This window comes from Thermobia domestica, chromosome 7 (genome assembly GCF_964235325.1).
Source record: "Thermobia domestica chromosome 7, izTheDome1.hap1.1, whole genome shotgun sequence".
In the NCBI taxonomy this organism is placed as follows: domain Eukaryota; kingdom Metazoa; phylum Arthropoda; class Insecta; order Zygentoma; family Lepismatidae; genus Thermobia; species Thermobia domestica.
This window is the reverse complement of record NC_137460.1, coordinates 90,128,688-90,155,181: the sequence shown is the minus strand read 5'-3', so window position 1 is coordinate 90,155,181 and position 26,494 is coordinate 90,128,688. Positions and strand designations below refer to the sequence as shown.

General features: G+C 36.4%; 1 protein-coding gene across 5 annotated transcripts in view; it reads right to left on the bottom strand.

The window, feature by feature from the left end:
- The window catches only part of LOC145690279 (uncharacterized), a 363,538-nt gene that overhangs the window by 55,241 nt on the left and 281,803 nt on the right, over positions 1-26,494 (bottom strand). For 4 of the 5 annotated variants that reach the window (XM_081765034.1, XM_081765029.1, XM_081765032.1 and 1 more), the window contains exon 3: positions 11,852-11,905. The exons of the other annotated variant lie outside the window; for it this stretch is intronic. In XM_081765034.1, the coding sequence (XP_081621160.1) occupies positions 11,852-11,905 (54 nt within the window). The remainder of the gene's footprint in view (positions 1-11,851; positions 11,906-26,494) is intronic. 5 annotated transcript variants of the gene reach the window in all.

Sequence of the window (26,494 nt, the reverse complement as noted above, 5' to 3'; positions counted from 1 at the left end):
TAATTGCAACTGAAGCTGTCTTATTTCAAATTTGTTATTTTTAGTGTGTAGTGATGATGAATATGAACGTGTTTTGCTGTTTATTAAGATTAAATGTGAACAATTAAAACGTTTTTAAATTAAGGATGATTTTAACCTATAATATAGTGTACAGTGACCCAAACGCTTGGGATGAACAACTAGTTATTAATATATTGGAATCGTAGTGAATGCGTGTAAATAAGCGATTCTTAATGTAAGTCGCGACCAACTGGTAGGTCCTTAGGAATTTTTTCTCTCTTGAAATTCTTATATCAGATTAAAATATCACATATAGCTTAATTTTTGGGCAGTGTAATTAACAAATAGCTACTCTGAAATTTTGAATGAAGCATTAAAAGTAGCGCACATCAGTGTTCATTCACTATACGACTGGGTACCTACCATCCTGAACTTTAGGTACTGGAATAACAAAGGAATTCGCTTCATATTTCTGAGTTCCGTATAATGTTGTTCGTTCGAATTAGATCCCAGACTGGAAAAAAAATCAGAAAAACTTTGTTTCGAGACAGTCAAACATATGTTGATCTCACTCTTCATGTTGTACAAAAAGTGAGAGAGAGAGGTTGGTGAGTTGGTTAGTTTTGACTTTAGCGTCCCTTTTCAGCAGCGAGACTATATGAAATGTGGACCTTCCACAGTTTAAAGTGAAACCCGAACTACTGCAATGCGTTTTAATCTCAAGGCTCTCCCACCAGAAATCGAACCCAGGACTCTGCACCAAAGGCGGGCGCGTTAGCCACTGAGAAAGAAAGAGTTCACGTAATTTCACTACTGACTTTTATTCGGTTCTGGAAGAACTTGTGTCAAGGAAAACAATATTTTGTAATAGCTTCACCACTAACGAAGTTCGAAAGCAAGCATTCGATTGGCATGACGAAAAAAGAAAGAAAAAGAAGAAGCACAGTAATAACTGAGGCCAAAATAGAATAAAGGGTAGATCAGACAGACATGTCATTCCACGTAATAGACTATGAGTCGTGACTGTGAAAGTACCGTCCACACACTAACTCTTACCTGGACGAAAAATGGCTTCTACAGTGTCCAAGGGAAGGAAAGAGGGTAGAAAAAAGAAAAGAGAGGGTCTTTTCGCTTTTAGGAATAAGAGATCATGATTTCTGGATTGTTCCCCGAGACAGATTACCATTCCATGCTCAAAGGTATTTCAGGAGCTATTTGGGGACTCCCTTTACAGCTGCACCATGCGAGAAAACCTGCTTCCCCGCCCCTCCCCAAAGTCTTTCGTACTGTCTCTATCTTTCACAGCTTCGGTTTTCCATTCTATCTTCCAAATTTATGCCACTGGACGTTTGCTTGCTAGCTGGATGCTACTGCGGGGGTGGTTTAAGGGAAAGGTGGTGGAATTGGAACAGTGGGGTTTTAAAAAGAGTAATGGAACAAACGTGTACAATGGAATCAGTTCCGAAGAGGAACTGTGGTTGTTCTCAACAAAGAATCGGAATTGTTATTTAAAATTTGACTAGCCATTTCGGTTTTGTGGTTTTAAAACTGACCATGGTGGTTAAGACTCCCCTTCCGAATTCTTAATATATTATCAATGCTCACTTATAACTGACTTATTAGCGCCTACCTTGAGAACAATGCGAATTGTGATGAAGCATCTAGTCTCATGTTTTGATTTATCATGTGATGTCATGATTATGTGCAGCCCATAATTATGGTGTTCTCTACCATTGTGAAGCAATTAGGGGAATTACTGAAGAGTCGATGGATTCCAACCTAGAAAGTCAGAGGGAACAACGATGGAAGATAATGGTCTTCTACCCAACGACAATTTATACCCCATTTACTTAACATGGTGCCCAAGTTCTTTCTCTTTCTTGATTGATTAAATTTGGCTTTATATCATTATGCAATATCTAGGACCAAACCTGCTACTTGCTTATGCTCTGAACCATCTTTGGCTTTCAATCCGGTGCAGTTGGTGGATGAGCAGACTATTATACAAGATAATTTTATATAAAACAGACCTTTTCCCCACTAACTTTGTCTCGCTTCCAAGATAGAGTAGCTGGATCACAAGACTATACCACGGATCAAGGTACCGGTATGGGAAAACTGGACATTAGGGAGCTGAACTAACATTATGGGTTGAGAATTAGAATTAGAATACCAGGTAAGGAAGAACTGAGTGATTAATTAGGATTTCACTAAAGAGATAATCACTTTTATATCTCAATTACTATTCCTTCCATACTAAAGGGTGTTCTGACTTTTATCATCTGACTGGTATCAAGAAAGAAGACACTTCACAGTCTTCATTATAGTACGCGCTGATAATAGTAACTTAAAAGGACGAGTAGCAGATTTTGATTTTGAAGGTTTTTTTTTTTTCTTTCATTCATTTTTCCCCCGAATGTATCATCGGACATATCACTTTTTGAGTCAGCTTTTCGCATGTAGCCTATACTGTAGGTCTGTATAAAGATTACCCGGAAACTTCATTTCTTACAAGCGGAGCCACACAAAATTATACAACTGTAGCTATTGGCAAGGAATGTTGTATTTCTATGACCAATAGCAGCCACGGAGAAAATATAATAAGGGTTCTAGCTTTACTCGGTTTCAAAATTAAACTCAAGTGACCTTCTCAGAATAAGGTAAACATATTTTGGATTATATTATATGTTATCCTATTCAGTTCTGAATTACGATTTCTATATCAAATTCATTGAATATCAAAATAAAATCAAAAGATATTGATTAAGAAGGAACTGCGTCATGAGAGACATGCTAGAGGGTATGGTGGCAGGAAAAAGAGGGAGCGGGCGAAGGAGACTACAATTAATGGACGATATCAAAACAGAAAAATCATATGTGAAGACGAAAAGGTTAGCGGAAGTCTGTGCGGCATAGAAACTTATCAGTTACGGTAAGTGACCTTCCAATAATGGCAGAAACCCATGATTATGATGATGATATCAAATTTAGAAATTGCTTATGGATTTTCATTCACAATATTGGTAAGATATTTTCGAGTGTAAGTCGTCGGTGTAAAAGCTGCACAACGTTAGTTTTGACGGAAATGTTTGACGAAAAAATATGTAAAAATAAATCTTCGTTTATTTGTTTGAAATTTAGCATCCCTCTTCACTCACCAAGACTTACGTGACCTATAGTTGAATATGGGATTCGAATATCACATGAAATCGATTTGAATAAAGCATGTAAAGATGCCAATACAGAATATTATAGATTTTAAAACAATCAAACGTTCGACTAACACTATTTAGGTTCTCGCTAAGTCAAAGACTTCCATCAAATAGTTCTGAACATTTTTTTAAAATAAATCATAAACATTTCTTTAAAAACCTGTTTGAATATTGAACAATTTTGCCCTATTTTCGTCCACTTAAAACATGTAGATGATAACAAATTGTCTATCACTTCACTCTTAAAAACGGAACAGTTCTGAACCGGAGCTGCAGAACAAAATTGTTCCTCTTGTTCCAACAACTGACCACCTTCATTTTTTTTTTTTTTTTTTTCCTGTTTACGATGGACTTTAGTGTGAAAGCCGAAGCTGGTGAGGGTGTAACGGGGGTGAGTCAGTAGTGACCATCGCTAGGGAACGAACAAAAGAACGTCTCTGCAAACCTCACCGCTCTGCATGCATTGTGGGCCCATCTGAATATTCGGTATTTTTATTCAATTCATGCCAGCTTTGTAGTCGGTTCATCATCGACACGGAATATATAAAAGGCGAGGACGAGTGATTGTATGAATTTCGTATGCTGAACACGAACACTTCGGCAGGAGGAAAAGGTGGTGGGGGGAGGCAAAAAGCGAGAAACGAAGAGAGATTGAACTAAGAGGGAGGGGGTGGCGTCCACTAACGCCTTTCCTCCCTGCTTTGGGAGAGAGGACCCCTCTCTTTCAGAAATCCGTGATCGGGATTTCAGTGCTTGATTTCCATACGAAATATGGGCATATGCAGGCGTGAATAAAGCTGTCGTTCCAGGACTACTCGGAAAAGCTCTTCTCTAGACACTGGATAGAAATGGGCTCATCAGAAGAAGCCAAGGGACCTATATTTCCTTTTGAATATCAGCTAAACCAAATCTAGTTTTATATTGCATTCAAAACGAAGAAAAAGTACTAGTCCATACGTCATTCGTACTACCGATGAAAAACACTATACTAGACTAGTGTACTATACTGGCATAGTTACGTTAAATTTATCAACAATTCAAAATTTCTTGATAATATTTTGTAATTTACATTGTAACTGGAAATTCTTCAGTAATTTGTCTCAAAGAAACTGCCAGAGCTTGTTTCTCTTACATCCAATATCCCCCACCCCCTTTTAAAGGAAAAATAATGTTTACAATAATTCAGTGAAATGCAAGAATATTCAAACTTGACTCAAAAGAATATTGGAAACATTTATGAAAAAGGTTCATCCAATGGCGGGTCGTGAGGGAAGTGACTGGGATCATCCATGTATGTTGATTTTCACTCCTTGTCGAGAACACATTCAACACGTAAGCAATATGCATCCAGTAATTTACATTTTCAATAATATTAAGAAAACTTTTTTTCTTTCTTCACATAGATATAACAAGAGCATTGAATCCAATTTGTGTTTGGACAAAGATTCCTTTGAATTGAACTGAACTATTGTGTGAATATTGTCGGAACATGAGAAAGTACATTTAAAAGAAAATAGGGAATACATGTAACAGATATTCTTCTGAAGAAAACAAATAACAGAATTTCATTGGGAATTACAACACATATTAGTCCTCTTTGATTAGAGACTATTTTTTAAACATCTCAGATCACTGATGCCAACCCAAAGAGCAATCTTTCCACTAAATAATTTTTCATTGTTCTCCTGAATTTCTCTAAATTTAAAGTGATATTTCAGCCCTAACTCCTATTTCTTATGATAGATATGAGATTTATAATAAAAGTAAATTTAGCATATATTAGATGAAAAAGAAGAGAGTGATGGGTCAAATGAGCGGGTAAAACAAGGAATATGTGAAAATCAAAAGGAATTTCATATAAGAAAATAACGTTCTCACAAGGAATTCTCACTAAAAATTGGACCACATGAGGCAAAAAAAAAAAAAAAAACTTTTATCCCAAATTTAGGTAGAAAAACAACCAATTTGGCAACGCTAGTCAGACCGCAATAGCTATAACAATTGGGTTCTCCAATGCCTAGTAAAGTAAGTATGTTTTGTTGTTGTTAGTTCAGCGTCCTTGCAGCAGCGATGCCATATGAGACGTGGATCTACTGATTAACGTGGAATCCGAACGACATGAGCTCCCGTCGGGAATCGAACCCGGGTCTCCCACGCCGAAGGCGTGTACACTAACCGCCTAGCCACGAAGGAGCTATGTGAGTACGTTTTGGTACACGGTCCCGGGTTCCATTTCCCAGCAGAGATATATACAGAGCTATTCATAATTTTCGGTTATGATCCATGTACGGTATAGTAGCCACTGTCTGGCTAATGTTGTAATAAAAACCTTTAAGAGGGTATGTTTTAGTATCGGTTTTATTTGGGGTGGTTATTGTACAGGATTTATTTTTAGTGTTTACAAAACATTTTTGCCTCGATACTATCTATTATTATTATTATTATTATTATTATTATTATTATTATTATTATTATTATTATTATTATTATTATGCACTAATACTATTGTAGATTTATTATACGAAAGTTTTAACATATGAAGCTTTAGGTTTGTTGTTGAGTACTCGGGACGATGAATTATAGAAATGAAACTTGAGACGGATAGAGGGGAGAGGAGAAATGGTCGGCCATGTTGATGATCACATCTTGGGATGCTGCTGTGGCGTCAGTTGTGTGTCCATCTCTTAATTCGTCTCTCGTTCTGTGTCTTCCTCTCATTTTTAGATCGTTTTCTCGCTTCGCACATGAAACATTTCCACGTGCTTTCTCGGTCCTCCGTTGCCATGGTAACCCACTGGACGGACGGGGTCATTATTTGGTACGCGGGGCCCCCGTGCTATTGACTCATTCGCATCTCCTTCATATATATATATATATATATATCCTTTCTCTTCCCTTTTTCTTAGCCCAGCACCATCCCAATTTTCCGTCATTTCGGCAAAAAAAGAAGAAGAAGATAGAAATAAAAGTAAGTATACGGACGGAAGTTGCCTATGTACTGTCTGCAACATCCGCTCATATTTCTGTTTTCTTTGTCGATACGACATGGCACTCCCGAAGAAGTTTGTTATAAGATGTTCTCCTTTCTATTCGTTCCGTGGTAAAACTCAACTGAACAATATATTTTCCTTCTTTTCGTTTCTATTAATCAATTACATGAAACTTCACTCAAATATATACATTTTATTGAAATTTCTGGAAAATAGTTTTCTTCTCTCTCTCTCTCTCTCATACACACACTGTATTCCCGGTTTCATAAGATTTATTAAGTAACTTAATGATCGTTTTAACCTTTCTACGCCCACTAGGGATATGAACAAACTCGTAGACTCTCACGTTGGTGAGGCCTGGTCAAGGGCGTCGATCCTGGGGGGCCGGGCCCCTCTATTGTATTTATAAATATACAATATTTGGCATAATTTGAATTCAATTTGTCTTAAAAAATCCTCATTTATATACCTTCTGTATCTGAAGCCCCCCCCCCCCAAATTTACAGATAAATCGGCGCTCTTGGGCCCTGGTGACCCCCTCTAATTATCACAGAGTCATGATAAATACATCGTTGAAAAGCTTATGAAACACAGATTTTATCGAAGTAAAATTTGTGCAATTTCAGCCCTATTCGTAGAAGAAGAAAAAACAAAAAGTCCTTAAAAATATGCAAAATAGAATTTGGGGATCCCGGCAACCCTTGGTATGAAATGTCTGCAGGATCTAAATTATTTGAGTAAATTATAGCCTAATCATATACCTTCCAGGCCCATAGTCAATATCACTAGAGGCAGTGGTGGATCTATCCCGGGACTCCCAGGCCCCCAGGTTTTTCAATAATGAAAACAATTGAAGCTATTATTTATAATATACGTTTGAAACTCCATAGTAAACTCATGGTATACCTATCATCGTCTGGGTTCTGGCTCAGATCCGCCATTGACTAGAGGACACAAATTATTTTTTATATATTCTTTTAAATTAAGCCGAACAATGATCCATAATTATTATGTGTTTATTGCATGGTTGGTTGATTTATTCAGCACCAAGGCAATATAAGATATGGACGTGGGATCCGAATCACTTGAGCCCCTACCGGGAATCAAACCCGGTACACTTAACCACATAGTCACGAGGAAGTTTGTTCTGTTGCATCAGCCTTTAAAATTTGCTACCGGTTATTTTGGTTGTGGAAAGATGACCATCAAGCCACACCAGTTTTCAGGACAAACGAGCGGGTAGCAAAATAGTTTACCAAAAAAAAGCGTCAAAATAGGGATGGCAAATTCCGGAATTTTTACTTTCCGGAACCTGGAAAGTAAAATCGAAAAAGTCAGAAATTCGGAAAAAGTCTGGAATTCGAAAAAACAAAATTTTAAAAAAATCCTCTTTCGGAGAAGTTGCGGAATTCGGAAAAATTTCTGAATTCTGGGATTTTCTAAATTCTTGATTTCTCCGAATTCCGGAATTTTTACTAATCCCCGAATTTTTCCGAAATCCGGAAAGTGAAATTTCCGATTCCGGAACAATTTTGGCCACCCCTACGTCAAATAACTTCAGGAAGCTATACATAAGAATTAATACATTAGATGAGCTATCTTTCTTAGATTATAGCAATACAATTTAAAATGTTACCATCAAAGTGTCTTCCCTCACGAGCCACCCCTGCCAGAGTCATAACTGCGAGAAGGCTTAAAATATGTACCTAGCTTTACCAATACTATCAAGGCTTAAAACTGCTAATGGAGAAATAATTAATAACGTTATTAACAAAACATGAGAAGCAGGACAAGATTTAGGGGGGTGCACCGGAGCATGTGCACCCCCTTCATTGTGAATATACACTTATCTAAAATGAGAAGCCAGAAGTGAAAATAGCAAGTCTTTCCGAAATTTTCTGCTGTCATGTTTCCATTTGGAGCCTAAAAGAAAGCGGAGTTTTGCAATAGGAATAGTTTAAGTCGATTTTCTGAAGGTTGAAGGCAAAGGATTCATCATGTAAACAACACTCCTCGTTCACACCACAGATGCCTAAAGGCATTTAAAAATTTCAAATATACTGGTAGTTATTGGTGCACCCCCTGTCAGAAAATCCTGGATCCGTCCCTGATGAGAAGTACATACTGTTTTGGTAATGTATATGAATACGCGTAAAATCAAGGGAAAAAGCTTTCTGTGAATACGTGAGAAAAAAGATACTGGAAGATAACTTATACTACTACAAGAGGAAAGAGGTTAAAAACAAAGAAGGAAGAAATAGATATAAAAAGAAAACGGAACTTAAAAATCCCTTTGGGATGATCCATAGACGAATGCTACTTAAATGCTGTTTAACCTCCCCATTTCGATCCCAATGGGAAAAACTAGGTAAAATAAACCATCCGTGAGAGAGAAAGAAACGCCTTTTTGCGTTGCCTGGACATCAATCTACTCATCATTTCTTGGTTTGTTCTTTCTTTACCCTCTCCTCTCGTGCCCCTTCTTCGTGAGGCAACAGTAACGGAAGCAGTCCTTAACTAAATTTATCTAAGGAGTCACGCAATTCGGCTTCAAATCGACGTCACTTCACACACACACACAAGCTTCGGAAATGACGAAAAATTTCGCATTTCCGGAAGAGAAATGCTAACACACTCACCATATATACACACACACGCACACACACACGAAATATCTTCGTTTATCGTTGACGGCTGGTAAAGGTAAAGCCCTCAACATTGCATAAAACAGGTTAATCAAGGAAGGAGGAGGAATTTATACATGATTTCAGGGAGCACTTAAAGAATACTAATGGATTTTTTTACTTATCGAAAAAAGGGTGAAAAAATTGTAATTTATTAATTTATATGTACGAATGGCTGGAAGGAAACTAAATGTTTTCTCTTTCTCTTTTAACCTGATTTACCGTATAAAAGTAAAAAACAAAAAAACAGTACATGCATTTACTAGAGTAGAAATGAGGTATTTTTAACATTTAACGTTGTTCATAAGCTAGAGGTTTACGTCTATTAGACTGGGTATTGCGTTTCCTCCGGGTGATTGGGGTCTCTGGTTCAATCCCGATCAAGTAAGTTTGTGGTGGACAAGAACGTGTCCCTAGGTTTTCTTAGAATACTCCCGTTTCCTTCCGTTAAACATCTTATCTTTTTTAAAGCCAGATTTAGGACATAAAAGTCAAAGAGGAAAAACAGTATATGCATTTACTAGAGTAGAAAAAAAGGTCTTTTTAACATTTGAGAGTCTTCATCCCGGCGAAATTAAAATACTGCTAATTTTACAGTAATTATGTGATATCTTCAAATAGATAAAAGATAATCGAAATGTGGAACAAGAGCGCTCTAGACAATATTATTTTACATGAGAAACCGTTATCACGACTCACTTATCTGCTTTCGATTTCGAGCCATTTTGAAAATCGGCATTTATTTTCGCGTTTCTAAAGAGCTGAAAACGGAAAGCCACTAGGTGACTTGTGATAACGGTACTTCACGCAAAATAATATTGTCTAGGGCGCTCTTGTTCCACATTTCAATTATCTTTTATCTATTTGAAGATATCACATAATTACTGTAAAATTAGCGGTATTTTAATTTCGCCGGGAGGAAGACTCTTAACGTTGTTCGTACATTGTAGGCTTACGTCTATTAGACTCGGTACTGCGCTTACCTCTGTTGCTTAGGGTACCTTCTTCGATCCCTAGCTAAGTAAGTTTATGGTGAACAACATCGTGTCCCATGTTTTTTTTTCTCGAGGTACTCCCCGCATTGTCATTCCACCATTTTTTCAATTATCGTTCAATTGCTTTAATAATCTGTCTCCCTTAGTCTAAGAGGCATAGCTGTGGCACGTTAAACTGAAAGATTGCATTTCATTTTATTTTAGGCTCGGCACTAAAAGTGCACATTAAACTGTTAAAATAAATAAATAAAAACATAAGTAGAATAATATAGATAATTTCAGATTTTCCCAGGGAGAGAAATAAAGTTTCTAGTTTTACGTATGTTAGGCTAAAGGAAAGGGTAATTCACGGAGGTGAGTGATTATAAAAATAATTGATGGGATGATAAAATGGCGGTAGAACCCGGAGTAAACTCACCGATATAATATTGTCCACCAATTAAAACTCGCGTGGCCGGAGGACGCGAATCAGGGATCTCTCGCACCACCGAGGAGCACTCTACGCCCAAAGGGGAGACTTTTAATATATGAGAGACGGGTGAAAACATTGGTCGAGCACGAACGGAAGATATGTATGTATTAACTTTATACAAGAAAGACTCATACACAAAGAGAGTGGAAAGTAAGAACAATTCGGTAAATTTAAAAACGGTACTGATATTGGAGGTTCATTTTAGTACTCGAAGTTAGGGAAATGTGTCATGAACTACGAGGTGAATGGATATCCCTGCAAACAGTGACGACGTCAGCTTTTATTTTTTTTTGGGGGGGAGGGGTAAGTGGAATGGCAGAGATATTTTTGGCGGGTCAGCAATTTTTTACTTATTTATATATTTATTTATTTCTATATGACGAAAATAATAGATTTAAGTTATTTAACCTACATTACAATACATCCCCAAGTAGCAATTGAAAGCTTTCGCCCAGTTGACGCCTCCTTGGCTTTTGACTTTCTACGCGTGCCCTACCAACGTGCGCTTTCATACAATCTGCATTTTGTTGTACTTTCAAGCGATACTTTAGCTTCCTTCTTTTAGCGATACTTCTTTCGCAGTGTATCACAGCACCACTGGCTGTTCATTGGCTATTGAGTTGCCATCAGCGTAAAACGCTTACGTCAAGCTTGAATAGACCCACTGAAAGCAAGGTTGCCCCCATGTAACTTCGTTACTTCAATTCAGCTTGCGACATACTTGTTCGCTCTCCAATCAAGCTTAATACAAGCTTGCCGACTTCCAATGCAAGCTTACAGCAAGCAGTTTGCAAATTGTCTCTGCTAGTAAGGTAATATTAGGGGGGGGTTGGCAGATGGTGACTGGACGATGCCAGTGGATGATGACCACACCCCTTGCCCCTTTACTCTAGCGACATCACTGCCTGCAAACAGTACAATTGTACAGAACATGTAAAAGCATATTATTTGAAATAAACTAAGCATCTCAAAAAGAGAGGATATCACTGGACTGTCCCTGTGAGACTCATTCAATGTATGAAACGGTTATAAAATGTAAAAGAGATATGTATGTTAGTTAAGACAGTTGCTTCCGATTGCTTCTTCCGCCAAAAAAGGACTAAAAACATCTGTACTCTTTTAATACATTACTATCATTATTAGTATCATTATTTAATGACATTCAGGCAGTGAGGAAAGGAAGCATTTAAACCGATGAAAAGTAATTTTTTCCGTACAATTTTCGGAGATGATTATGAATTACCAGATGACGCTTGATTGAGAGGTCTCGAAAGGTTAGAAAAACACAGCTGAACATCACCCATAATTGCTTTGATCTTTATTAATGGTAATTACAAAGAAGCTTTGTGTAAGTCGATAATTTCTTCATTAAAATGCCGTCATATTTAACAAACACCATATCTCTTTATTTTAACGCATAGCAAAAAGAAACTACAGAACAACACTGGAAACATGTTATCTCATGCAGGAGAGAAGTAGCAGTAATTACAAAACTTACCACGAGATGGTGGTGGTGAGGGCGGTTCCTTATCCATTCTCGGTATCGTCCCTCCTGCGGGAAGAGAACGAATAGACACATCAATGTGATTTATGGAACATAGCAGAAATTGAATAAACAGCAGAAACAGTCAGAAGCTATAATGTTAGCTCATATATTAGCTATATGTGGTAAGCAATTATAAATTTAACCCAATAGCACTTTTAAAAAAAGAAGCTAATTTTGTAACCAGCAAACGGAGGGAATATTTTAGGGGTTGTATGAGTCATGCATTGTTGATTGTTGGCGATAAATTGCTTCCTTATAAAAAGAACATCATTTAATATCACAAAAGAAGAGGGAATTTTTATTTTATTAAGTAAACAGGCGTTTTTCTAATAAAGTTTATTATCATAGGAACGATACTCTTTTAATTTACAAATACACAAAGTATCGTCAAGGATACCGTAATGATGCCAAACTAAGATTGACTTTTAAAAGTGGAGTTTCGAAAGGTCAATTTTCATGTTTTCATACTTGGTATAACTTAAATTATAGAAACGTTTAGATTTTGCTATTCGAATTGTCAACCAAATAAATAATAAAGGTACTTTCGAATGTACTGTGGAGCGATGTGATCCCAAAAATCCAGCAACTAGCCTAGATCTCATGAAAGGAGGAGCGCCAGTTCCAAGCCTTTCAGGAGCCAGTAAGACTTGTTGGCAATTTATATTTGCAATACAGAAACTTTGAAGATTGAATTGTACAATTCAATACACAAGAGAATCGAGACAAGACGATACAACTTTATTTCTCGTCTTGATGTCTTGCGGGCAGCATTAGCTACAGCATTGCTTCCTGATAACATGAACACGGCAGTTGAATGACATGTTTCCCAGATGCTAAATTGGGAGAATGTAGCCTGTGCAATGACTGGCCTTAACCCCATTTATTTTACGTTTGAAGAATTTTGAAATCCAAGATGAATTCTACCAAATCCTAGATCCGCACAAACCCCGGAAGACGATAACCACTAGAACGGCATATGTATCAGCAGGGCTGGATTAGCCGATCTGAAGGCCCGGGGACTAGAAGAAATATGTGGCCCCTGCTGACTTCACCTAATACATTTCTGTGAAAGTACAGTAGGAAAGTTATTTCATAGTTTCGGTCATATTTTATTTTATGATGGTGATTGTATCTTCATGATTCTTTTTAGATAGCCAGTTGAGACTTCGATCAGAGTGGAAACCCCTGTCCACCAAAAGACCCGGGACTATAACCGCTCTAAGCCCACTTAATCCCGCACAGTGTATCAGTAGTTTTGCACTTTAGCGTCCTCTTCAGCACCAAAGCTATAGAAGACTTGGACCTACAATTTAACGTGGGGTCCGAACCATATGAGCTCTTACCGGGAATCGAACTTTGGTTTCAGGTGCTAAAAACGTGTACTAACCTCATAGTCAACAGGGAGCTCTAGAATGAATTTCCTCGGGACTATACGGAATGAAATACATGTTGAAAATAATTTAAAGAAACATAGTAGAGAGAAGGAGGCCTATAATAACACGTTGTTGTCCATCACAAAATCACATGATGTGAACCAGATGTGAAAATTTTATTACTGAGAAACCGTGGTTTTCAAAAGTATTCTAACGGGAATACGGTGCTCAATGGTGGAGCGCTTATATCTTGTGCGAGGGGGCCCTGGTTCGATCCCCGGGCCCAGTAAGTTCGTAGCTAACAATATTGTGTCCGTGGGTGTTCTCGAGGTATTCCCCTTTTCCTCCCACATGCTCATTCTACCAATTTGTCCACCAATATTCAATTTCCTTAATCATCAATCTCCCTTAGCCTAAAGGGCATAACCTGTAAGACGTTAAAATGAAAAAATGCATTTTCATTTCTCAAAGGTGTTTTAGTTTTCCAATAATGATAATAAGAAGATTCTAAATTTGAAACAACACAGAAATGAACCCGTAAGTAGGATTCTGTAGTAGCAACTGTACGGTGATGGAAAATAGATCCATTACCAATGAATCTGCAAATGACCATCCTTCGACAACAATATTATTGGCGCTTTTAGCATTACAAATCGTGAATGGTCGTCAGTTATTGGGTGCAGCGTTATAAAAATAAGCTTTTAAGCATACCAGGAAGTCCTCATAATGTCACCAAGAAAAAGTAATATCTACGGCAAAAGATATATACATTTTCCAGAAGCCTTCCAAAAGACAGAGAACGACGCTGCAACGTAGAAAGAGGGGGGGAGGGGGATATGTGTAGCAAAACAAAAAGGGAGCTTAAGAAGAATAATGTCTTTTTAGAGTTGGGAACCAAATTAAATGCGAGGAAGAAACTTACTTGTCTTGGGTGACAAAGAAACAACCAGAGGGGTAGAAAGAAAAACAGCCTCCAGTTTGGATTCGAGAAGAAAGACCCACTTGGAATGATGTGCTGGTAGGAGGTAGTTTTTTTTTTCAGTGATACCATTGGCACTGGAACTGGTACTGGAAAAATCTATCGTTCTTTCGTGGGTATCTTTATGTATATGGAAGAAGGAACAGGAATCGGTGCTGGAGAACTCATAAGCAACGGATATCGTGAGTTCGATTCCAGTTTCAATGTTTTCTTTCACTCTTTGCAAGAAACGTTCGTTTCTTTTAAATTTATACGTAGAACTAACTCCTTTCTGGATTAGTTGAGCGTTTAATCGAACCGAATCAGGTACCCTACGAACAATTGTTTGTAGGCCGTATTGAGGTGTAATTTTTGTGCGGTATCATATTCATTTCTATGTTAGCAATTGCAGGCCGAAAGTTGAATTATAAGAGAGAGAGAGAGAGAGAAAGAAAAGAAAGAAAGAAGAAAATCAGTCATGCTGATAAACTGGAAAAACAGAAAAATATAAAACCAACACTATTATTAGAGAATATTATTTTAACATCAAATACATCAAATGAATGTTAGAATTATTACGAGTCATAACTCTGTAAAATATCTTGCGAGCAGTTTCAGCTCTCAGGAGCATTTTTTAAAAAGCACGAAACTACTGGAAAATGAAATTTCTGGTTAAAGTGTCACGTCTATCTCCTAAAGGCTAAAAGGGATGGGCGATTAATGCTTGTGAAAAGTGATTGTGTGGGAAGAAACGGGAGGACCCCCAAGAAAACCCACGGACACGATGCTGTCCTCTAAAACTCACATGATCTGAAATCGAACCAGAGACCCCAGGCACCAGAGATGATCTCTCTACCCCCGAGACATTGTATCATTCTAAGAAATCCGTTGGAGTCCGTATGTAAGGTATCATCAATACATATGCCTAAGAATACTTGCAATATTCTCACGTAGGATATCTGATATTGGCAATCGAAAACAAAAGCTAAAGAATGCCATGTTATATACTATTATTAGCTAAATTTCGTCCCGTTTCGAATTTATTTGTTTTGAAATTCAAATTTAAGCACAATAAGCTGTACCTCAAAATGTCACTATTTAAAAGTGAATAGACAGCTGAAAAATACTGTAGCGTAAAATGTCTGGGTATGTTATTATTTTAATTATAATTTGAGTGCGAATATATGTATAATAGCTAAAAAATGAATTTCATTATGTACAGCACGGTATACAATTTAAAAAGTTAATGACTTTGCGGAAAGCAAATAACACTGCAAATTAGCGGATGTAATGTTCAATTGCAAAACTTGGTTTCATCAGACTTGTGTTAATTATACATAAATGAGCCCAAGAATAACTGTGCGAAAAATAAAGCGGTCGGAATCATTATATTAAGAAACTCCTAGTGACAGCAGAGCAGTTCCTTGCAGTGACTACGAGATCTACTTCAGTATTTTCACACTCTGAATCTATCGCTGTGGCGGTCTTTTGGGAGCAGTTCAAACCGACTTTCTGTCTGAGGAGTCTTGAGTTGTGTGACCACTGGGACACATTGCGGCCTCTCCTGCCTTGCAAATGGGAGAGAAGGGGGGTCAGCAAACCCCCTTCTCTTCCATTTCTCCTTCTAGAGAGAACCACTCAATAACGAAGGGACGTAAGGCCGGACACACGAAGATGGACAACCAAGATGCATATAACAAGGCGATCAATATAGCACATCCAAACACTGTGTTTACCTTATTCTTCAGTTGACTATATAAAACTAATGATTGTTAAGAATAACCTCGAATTCATATGACAATATTTCGAACATTTTAGCTTTTCTTTTATTCTCTTTTTTTTCCCTTCATATATTTATTATTTCGTCTCTTTTCTTTATAATATACCTATATGCTGCTGCACAAACATCCATCATTTTATGTATGATGTCTACTTAGCGTATTGTTTTTATTTTCTGGTGCAGTACTTTGTTTCAAAAACAGATCCGTATCATGCAACGTCGTAGTTCAAAAATAAAAATTTAAAAAAAATCACTAAGGCAAAACGGAAAGCAGTGTATTATTTATGAATTTATTAACGCTGTAGTTGCAGATGTAGGTGGTAAAACTATTTTACACGAAAACTGCAATTCTGAACAGACCTGTTTTATTAACCAACTTTCAGATGCAGATAGTGAAGTTATTTGACACAGGAAATGCAATTGTACTTAGACTTAATTTATTAACCAACTTTCAAATGCAGATAGCAAAGGTATTTGACACAGGAAATGCAATTGTACTTAGACTTAATTTATTAACCAACTTTCAAATGCAGATAGTAAAGTTATTTGACACAGGAAATGCAATTGCACTTAGACTTAATTTATTAACCAACTTTCAAATGCAGATAGTAAAGGTATTTGACACAGGAAATGCAATTGCACTTAGACTTAATTTATTAACCAACTTTCAAATGCAGATAGTAAAGTTATTTGACAGAGGAAATGCAATTGTACTTAGACTTAATTTATTAACCAACTTTCAAATGCAGATAGTAAACTTATTTGACACAGGAAATGCAATTGTGCTTAGACCTTCTAATTTATTAACTAAATTTCAGATGCAAGTGGGAGAGTCACGGAACACGCATCTGCACGCAAATCTTCTGATTTATTAATCAAGTTTCAGATGTAAATGGGGGAAGTCATTTTGTACAGAAAATATCATATAATTGTGCTTCATACTGATTTCTTCATGCCGATGCAAAAGGTGTTTTACACGGAAAACACAACTGTGTGCAGACTTTCTGATATATTGATGAAGTTTCAGATAGACCAGATGGGAAACGCAATTGTGAGCAGAGCTGACTTGCTAACAAGTTTCAGATGTAAGCGGGAAAACTATTTTACAGGGAAAGCACCAATGTCCACAGATTTTTGGTGTATAATCAGGGATCATCAAAACTATATAATAGATAGAAAGGAAATTCTGCGATCAGCATCCGTGATCGTATTGCCGCGTCCAATAAACAGTTACAGATAGTCTTAGCTGACAGCACGGGTTAGCATTGGGTTGTATATCTCTGATGCGACCCATAATGGCAGCTTGTCCGATTCTGTATCTGGAGTGCATCTGTGTGCCGCTTATGTATGTGTGTATACCTTCGTCGAACCAACGATGTACAGTGGACAAATCCCGTGTAACATATCGCGAGATTCTGCAGAACAACCATCTGACTTCCCAGGTCTCCAATGATGTTAATTCTCAATTTTGATGTGCAATATTAAGCTGGGAACATTTGGCTATTTCTTTAGCATGTTACCAAGTGATGTTATAATCTTGAAGTTTCCACAGATAATACTCGTTTCCTACTGATCCACAATGTCGCAGTGTTGATCATCACGATGCACAGTGTAATAACAGTACTTGTGTAAAATGCATAAATATGGTGTATGTATATCACCTCCTTTCCAGTGACTGTGTATTTGTTATTTGGACATTGTATTAATTCAATGATTTGAATAATAAATGACAAAAGAAAAATTATTTGAAGATTGTTAAGAGAATTGGTAGAGTCCTCTTTGAAAAGCCCTGTTCCTCATTCAGAACCTTGTCAATTATCTTCTTCAAGAGTCAGTGGCGACTTTTGAGGGATGTCACATAAGTAAAAATTTAAATTTATTGCAACAATTTCCTGGAAGATAGATTCATACAGGTGCAGAAACCTGTATACAAGTTATTATTATTATTATTATTATTATTATTATTATTATTATTATTATTATTATTATTATTATTATTATTATTATTATAGTATCGTACAACATTAGTACTTTAAGTAAACTTTCTTCCTTTAGCTTGTACTGATAAAAATTTGTATTTTAACTTAAAGGTTGGTACTGAATGTTAGAGAAGGTAAAACAGGGAGGGAGAGAAGATCATTCGCGTACAATATTACAGCAGTGCAATTCTTACCTGAAAACAGTTCAGCAAACCGTCGTAGCAAGAAATTTTCTAAATTTGTGGCAATTCAGTATCGTGAAAATAATAATATTATCACCACTGTACCAAAACCATCTTCACTTATTTCGTATGTTATTCGTAATACAATATATTTATACTATTCCCATAATCTATCTACATTTGTAGATTTGTGATTGGTTTCAGTAGGTATTTTTTTTGTCCACCACTGTACTGAGGCGGCAACTCATTCAATGTGCAGATAGTCCTCCTAACGTATCTCAATTCCTTCATCCCTGAGACACTAAGGATGGTAAACGAATTGATGGTGAGTCCGCTCGAATACAAGAACAATCCGGGTCAAGAAGCGACTCTCTTGGGGGGCATCAGCCGCCGAGAAAACAACAGGACCATCTCGTGACGGCTAAGGTCTTCAGCACTGCTTTATGTCCGTCCTCGTTCGAGGGCCACTAGTCTTTTTCACGCCGAAACCTTATAGCGGTCGTATATTACGAAGATCCACATAGCAAACCCCCCTGTATCTATATACGAACTACTTTCATTCACACACGCCTTGTATTGGAACACAAGTCCCGGCTGTCTTCTGAGGCTATATTTTAACCTGAAAGAAGATAGGGATGTCTTCCTTTGAAGTGAAAAATAAACTTACTTTAGGCTTTTTTTCTTTGTTCTACAATGACCATAATAAGTTTTCTGTCTGATAGTCATGAATCACCAACAAGCCATGACGAAATTGATGTATTTGAAATTGTAAATATTAAAATATAATATTTTCTCTATAACATCTGCATTTACTTCTTATTTCGTTATTTATTAAGGATCTGGCGTCTTGACTATTCCATGACACAGAGCTAATGCTGCTAACCAACTGTATTGGTGGACAGAAAAGGATCCAATATTAAATTACATAAGGTAGGATAATACCTGAGTAATTACTGCTCAGTTTTTGATAATTGTTTCCTAATTCAAATGTTTAGCCTGTCGCTTTATATAACTACTCTAATTTATCAGTTTCCTTGTTTCTTTAAGCCATAGATAAAAAAGAACTGGATAGTCTACTACTATTCTTCTCTCCAATAGACTTCCTAGATGTGCTTGGTAAATGGGTTAGAACGTCTAAACAGAAAAAATACACCTATACTTAGTGTTGTCCATGTACATTCATCCAGATCCCTTGTAGATTCATTTCTCGTCTTAAAAACGAGACAAGACGTACGTTTTCAAAAGTCGAGACGAGACAAAACAAATCGAAACGAGACGAGACGAGAGATGATTTAAATGTTGTTATCCCATACTCGTCGTGGACGGCTTTTCCTGGCACGGAAGAGTTACAGTATCTTCTAAATTAAATTTAGAAATTCAGGAAGACATAAATTTACAAAACGGCATAATTCGAGACGAAAAAAAAATCTTTGAGAATCAAGAGAGAGTTCTAGAAACGTTTACGAGACGAGATTTAAGAAAAAACTTATTTGTTGTCTCCTCTCGCGTTTAGTAATTTACTACACTCACATATTATAGTGTTGTTTATGTACGATCCGAATATAATGAAAGAATCGTGGTACGAATCAAATAAATATTGACTCGTTCCTGAAGTGATTCGATTCTCTCAGTGTGTATCATAAGATCGTAACGTATAAATTGCGAATCACTAATGGGCAGTTTGTAGGTAGAAATCGGTTAGTGTTGCTTTAATATGCTACATGCAAAACACTGGATGAGAACATGAGCCAAATGAAGGAACTTGGGCGTCACGTTTGCACTAAGAAAGTATTCGGGATACATTCGAGGTATAATTTTTTTTAAAAATATATATATATATATGGTGATTAATTTTATTAGAAACAAATTAATAGCCTTACACGGAATTTGATTTAATCTCCTTCAAACTACCGCTCTTGGTTAAAATGCACTTATTCCAACGTTGAATCCATGACTGGAAACATATCTGGAAGACTTCTTTTGGAAGGGCCTTCAACTGCTCAATCGTGGCCCTCTGAATATCAGAAATGATGTCAAAACGTTTTTCTTTAAGCACGGTTTCAATTTTTGGGAAGAGTCAGAAACCGCGTGGTGCTAAATCTGGTGAGTAAGGCGGATTGAGACAAACGTGAATATATTTTTTCCGGCCAAAAGCTCGCGGATCAAAAGTGAGATATGGCACGGCGCGTTTTCGTGCTAAACAAGGAAGCCATTTGCCCATTTAATCGGCGGTTAAAATGCTTTTCATGAACCCATTCAAGATATTTAGTTATTCGGAAAGCTCTCGAATAGTCATTCGCCTCTTGGAACAAATAAATCATCTGTGCCACATTTTTGCACGTTTCCATCTGTTTTTGACGTCGAAGGACGTTTCGATCGTTGCTTGTTTTCAACCGACTCCTTGCCGCTTGTGAATCGCTCATATACCACTTGTAAACAGTCTTAAACGCCACCCACCGCTTCATCGCCATATGATGATTTTGACATTTCGTGAGTTTCTTTGGCATTGTTTGTACCTTAGAACAAAATTAAAAATATTGGCGTGTGACAGTCCTCACTCTTATGCCTCTGGAAGCCAACAAACATGTCACAACTCGTTCAAACTGGACGCTAATTGTACCAAAGATTTAGGCTACCGGGTTTACTAGTTGAAATTAATACAACATCGATAGATGGCACTGTGAAACTACATTCACCGTGTTGTTTGATCATATGTTGTATAATCGAGTTATTCCCCTCATCAATTCGTTAGTTTGTTAGAATTAAGCGTCCCTTCTCAGCACTAAGGCTACATGAGACGTGAACCTACAGTTTTAAGATGGAGCCCGAACCTCCGTAATATGTTGAATGTTCTCCCACCGAGAAACGAATTCGAAACCCCTTGGTTTAAATGTCTCATTTTGCTGCTCAAATTCACTAAAATATCAATAAGCACTTTGCGTCATGGCTTGTGGATATTTTTGTGTTACATATCTTAATAATTCTCTGAAAGTTTAATCAAAATCGGTTCAATAATTTCAAATAACGTTACACACGCTGTTAATAGTTATAAAACAGGTGGGACAGACAAAATACTTTTTTAAAAAATCTCGTTAGCGTTTCTATTTCTAAATGTGCTTTAATAAATAATAAATCTAGTGATAAGGATTTCGTAACAGGAAACCTAACAAAGACAAAACATGATCTTAATGTAATAAATACCGCATTGAAGGCAGTATATATCCACTACGCGGTCACGGGCGTCAGAGAAGCTCTTGTGACTCAAGAAAACATGAATTTTCCAATAAGCTACCCCCTGTATTCGTGGAATAAGGATCAAGGCACCCGCTCTCTCGTTCCTTCCCTATGGTAAGCATAAATGTTTCAGGAGCACCACCTAGCGGATATTGCAGGCACTGACAGCTGCACATCACGTCTTATTAGACATCATCTTCGATTCATATTTAATTCCTCATGCGGCGACACACACACATATATACCACTATATACATACATAACATGGAATCCCAGCTACAAGATCGTGGGACTCCCTTCAGTGTTGCCATATATTTAAAGAAAAATCCCTTTAGGAAAGAAATGTAACTTACTAGAACATTCGTATGAAATTTTATTTTTCAAGTATTGAAGAATCAGTTGAGGAAGGTACTTTGCTTCGAACACAATCCCGAGTTTGCATTAGTTCTAAAGTATCGATTTTAGTTTTTAAGGTTAAACATACACAGAATGCTAATATCGTTAAGATTTATGTACTTTATATTGTTTGTTCACAGATGAACCAGCTATAGTATAGACAAAACTTTCTGTTTAGAGAAAAGAAGTCTTTCTTCATATAAGCATATTTTAGCTTTAACACACAAGGGTAATAGTGGTAGTTGCAAATTTTAAGTATAACGCTGTGGAAAATTAAACAAAACTTTCAGACTGGTATAATCTGTAAAGCCAGCACGATATATAGAAACAATAGCAATATACCTAGGTTTAAATAATAATACAAATTATTATTAATATTTTTTTTTACTGTTTTCAGTGCCTATTATAATGCCTATTTTGCTTTTAATGCCTATTTTTGTGCTTATTAGGCTGCATATTTTGCGATTTTTAATACATTTGTGTCAGAGCCCTATAAATATAACAGACGTTTTACGAAAGAACAAGAATTTTAGGAATGTTCAAAAATGGATCAAAAAATTGCGATTTTGGCCAATAATTAGTTTTTGGATCAGGGGCCACAAAAGTTTTGAATAGCCCTTAAATCGAGTTTTCGTATTTTCTACGGAATAAGCACATCATACTGAGTTAAGTGATAGTTTGGGTTTGGCTACACTATATGTAGTTCGCCAGATATAAGTGTAGTAGGGAAAAGAGAGAGAGAGAGGAAGCAAATGCAGCTACAATTGATGAATGGTATCAAAACAGAAAAATCATACGTGACGACAAAGAGATTAGCTGAAGACTGGGGAGCATGGAAGCTTCTCAGTTGCGTCATGTGACCTACAAATAATGGCAGAATACCTCTGAAGATGATCATTTCATATGTCAGTGGAGAATATTACTGGCTCAAGCAAAATCTAAAACGACGGTGCCGGTTTCGCCTGTCTGACGCCTAAAACTACTCGACTACACTACACCGTCTTTGCCCACCAGAAGACACGGGTAAGAGGAGAAAAGAAAGGATATAGGCAACACTGAATTGACCACTTCATTACTTTTTCTTTAATATTAAAAGTCTGAAATCAGAATATGATTAAAGAAAACTTTCTGTGCTACTTAATTTTTGTCTTCATCCCCCTTCTCCCCCGCCACACTTCTCGTACTTCTTTTCTTTTTCTTTGCGAAATATGAATTAATGAAATAAGCACGTGTGTTTTCTTCATGCTTATTAATTGCTGAGGCTTATGAATAATTCGTGTCTGGACATCTGGATGATATTAATTTTCCTCCTTCCGCTATGGACATAACAAAATGTTGTGTAACCTTTCTCAAAAATTCATGTAGAAGATGATGAAAAAACCGCATAACATGATTAGAATAGAAAAAAAGAAGAAAAAAAGATTTGTTTAATTTAATAACTTGCGACCACACAATTGAATACTTAAGCAGCAACCAACTCCTCCACTACGACGAAGAAACTAGAAAAGCATATTTTGTATGCAGAGACTTCGTGTCGGACGGATTATTCAGTTTAATTTATTCTAAGTTGCACGATAGACATAATGGGCCTTATTTTAGAGTCGTTCTTACCTGTGATTAGCGTCATACTAAGGATTTGTCTACCACAGGAATCAAGCGCTAGTCAAGTCCTTAGTATGATGCAAATCACACGTAATAACGACTGTGAATAAAGCCCAATATAAACAAGAAATCAATTAATGATGTCGGTTTCTTTTGAATTGATTTGAGTTTAGCATCCCTTTCAGCAACACAGCTATATGAAATGAAGTCCAAGATTATTCTCTTTAGGCTAAGGGAGACGATGATTAAGCCAAGAGATTGATGAAAAATTGGTAGAATGAGAAAGTGGGAGGAAACGGGAGTAACCTGATAAAACTCACGGACACGATGTTGTCCACCACAAACTTACTTAGCCGGGGATCGAACTACGGACCCGACACACCAGAGTAAGAGCTCTACCACTGAGCCACCGTGCCCCATACGAAGCTATATGAGACATGAATCCACAACTAATGAATCCAACAACTTAACGTGAATCCGAAGCGCATGAGCTCCCATTGGGTTGAAATCAGTTGTTTTCTTGTATGCAGAGACTATAATAATAATAATAATAATAATAATAATAATAATAATAATAATAATAATAATAATAATAATAATAATAATAATAATAATAATATAAACTCTCTAGATTTACAATCCGCGAAGGGGTTATGACCAGCCAGACGGCCTTTTGGCCAAAATTGTAGCAACAAAATACAAAATATTTCCACTAGATGAGAACTGAAGAAGTCGCAGAATCCCAATAGATAAAGATTAAAACATAAATCAGCTTGCAAAAAGTAAAAATCAATAATTTATTGTTCCGTTCTATTTTATTACTCAACTAGCAGAAATGATATCGCGTAAGTCTTTGAATTAACTGAGCTGTATGCAACCTGGAATACAATGAAAACTTTTGGGTTGTCTAACTTAAAGGTCTTCTGACATTCTTCATACATTATAAAAACCCTCTCACGTCCTCCTTAAGATAATAATTCTAAATCGTGTATGGTCTCTTCATTATGATTTCCTAGAAGTATGCCAAGCCAGGGTGTCCAAGGCAATAATTGAATTTACAATTTATTTTTCGACTAATTAGATTAATCATAGTTACATAAACAATTAAGCTTCAATAAGTGTTTAAAAAAAAAAGAAGAAGGGCACAGTGATTCGGTTAAAGGTTGCCTGCTCATCCCTAATCTCAATGGGACTTACGGTTCTTGACTTCAACAAGATTCGCGCTTCATAATTTTAATGGAATTAGCGCTCATTTAAATCTCCATGGAATTCGAGTTCCTTAACTTCAATGGAATCGCGTGCCGAACTTCTTAATTTCAATGAAACTCGCGCTCACAAACTTCAATAAAACTCGCGGTCTTTAACCTCAGTGGAACTCTCGATGAAACTCGCTTTCCTTAACCGCAATGAAGCTCACGATCACTAACTTAATTAAATTCGAGTTATTTAACTTCAATGGAATTTGTGCTCACCAATTTCGATGAAACTCACGCTCCTTAGCCTTAATGAAACTCACGCTCACCAACTTCGATGAGACTCGCGCTCTTAACCCTAATCGAACTTGAGCTCAACCTCAATGGAACTCACACTCTGTAACCTAAAAGGGGTAAGTGTTCTCTAACTTTAATGGAACTTGAACTCATTTTGAACTCGAGTTCGCTCATATCATGAGGTTGAGTTTGTTTAAACGGAGGTTTCGAACTTGAGGGAGAGAGAGAGAGAGAGAGAGAGAGAGAGAGAGCTGTGTTGCCTACAAAAAATAACGAACTTTATGTTTTAAGAAACCCAAAAATATATTACTACAGAACATACAGCCACTAAGTTTTTGTTATCCTGTGCGAAACCAATCCAATCAGGATCATAATTTCTTAGACTAAACTTTATATAATCCTGCTTTTTTTTTTTTTTTTTTTTGATCAAACGAAAGCTTCTCTTGGACTTGCCAATTAACAACCATCCACGACGCGAATATGAATAATCATCAAAATTTACATTCCAAGAAAACTCTATTTTAAGATACATCTTCAGTACTTCTTGGTTTTAAAATTAAACACGATTTCATAATTTTTAAAAATAAATAATTATAAAAACTTGCCGAACAAAATTTTCTTTTTAAAAAAACTATTTTAAGATAAAGAGAAAATTAAAGAAGCAGGAAGGAAATTATGTAACTGTATGTAATACCCTTTTTCTTCGTTAACTGTAAAACTAAAGAACACTTTGTTTTCGCGTCCATTGTGAAGAGAACCTCCATCTTAAATGTTACGACAGCTAGCCACTCCTCTCAACACCCTTTCTTTCACTCTTTCGATGGTGTCTTTAAGAGAGAAAGAGAAAGAGTAGGCGCTCCTCTTGTTACCATAGCAACGCAACATGATTTCTTCATATCGCTCAAACAGCTTCCGAGTATCGTCGCCATTTCCAGCTGGACTCCAAGCCTATTAACGGCGAGATATAGCTTAGCCAAAAATACTATATTATACAACTGATGCTGTGACTTTTTTTTTTTTTTTTGTTACCAACACCGCCAAGTTCCTATGTATTACTATAAAACAGATCAGTGTTTACTTAATGAATTTCCTGTTTGCAGAAAAAAGTAGTCCTTGATTGATTTTAGTAAATTTTTGCTACGAAGTAAGTATATATTACATTCTCGAACAATGAACAGTTTTTTTTTAATGAATTTTTCCTTTTAATTCGTATTCTAAAAAGGAATTAGTAAATATTTTTGCAATATCTATCTATCTATCTATCTATATACAAACGTCAAACTTGGACTCACACCACATTATAAATAATTCATATTTGTACTACTACAGTACAGTCAACGACAAAACTTCTTTCTGTTTGGTAAAATTTATTTCGAGAATAACGGTGGAACGTACACCGTTCCACAGAATTTCAAAGCTGGAACGTACAGAAAAATTGCATTCTTTTATTATTATTATTATTATTATTATTATTATTATTATTATTATTATTATTATTATTATTATTATTATTATTATTAATATTATTATTATTATTATTATTATTATTATTATTATTATTATTTTGCTGAAAACTCTACTCATCAAATTGTCCTTCCATT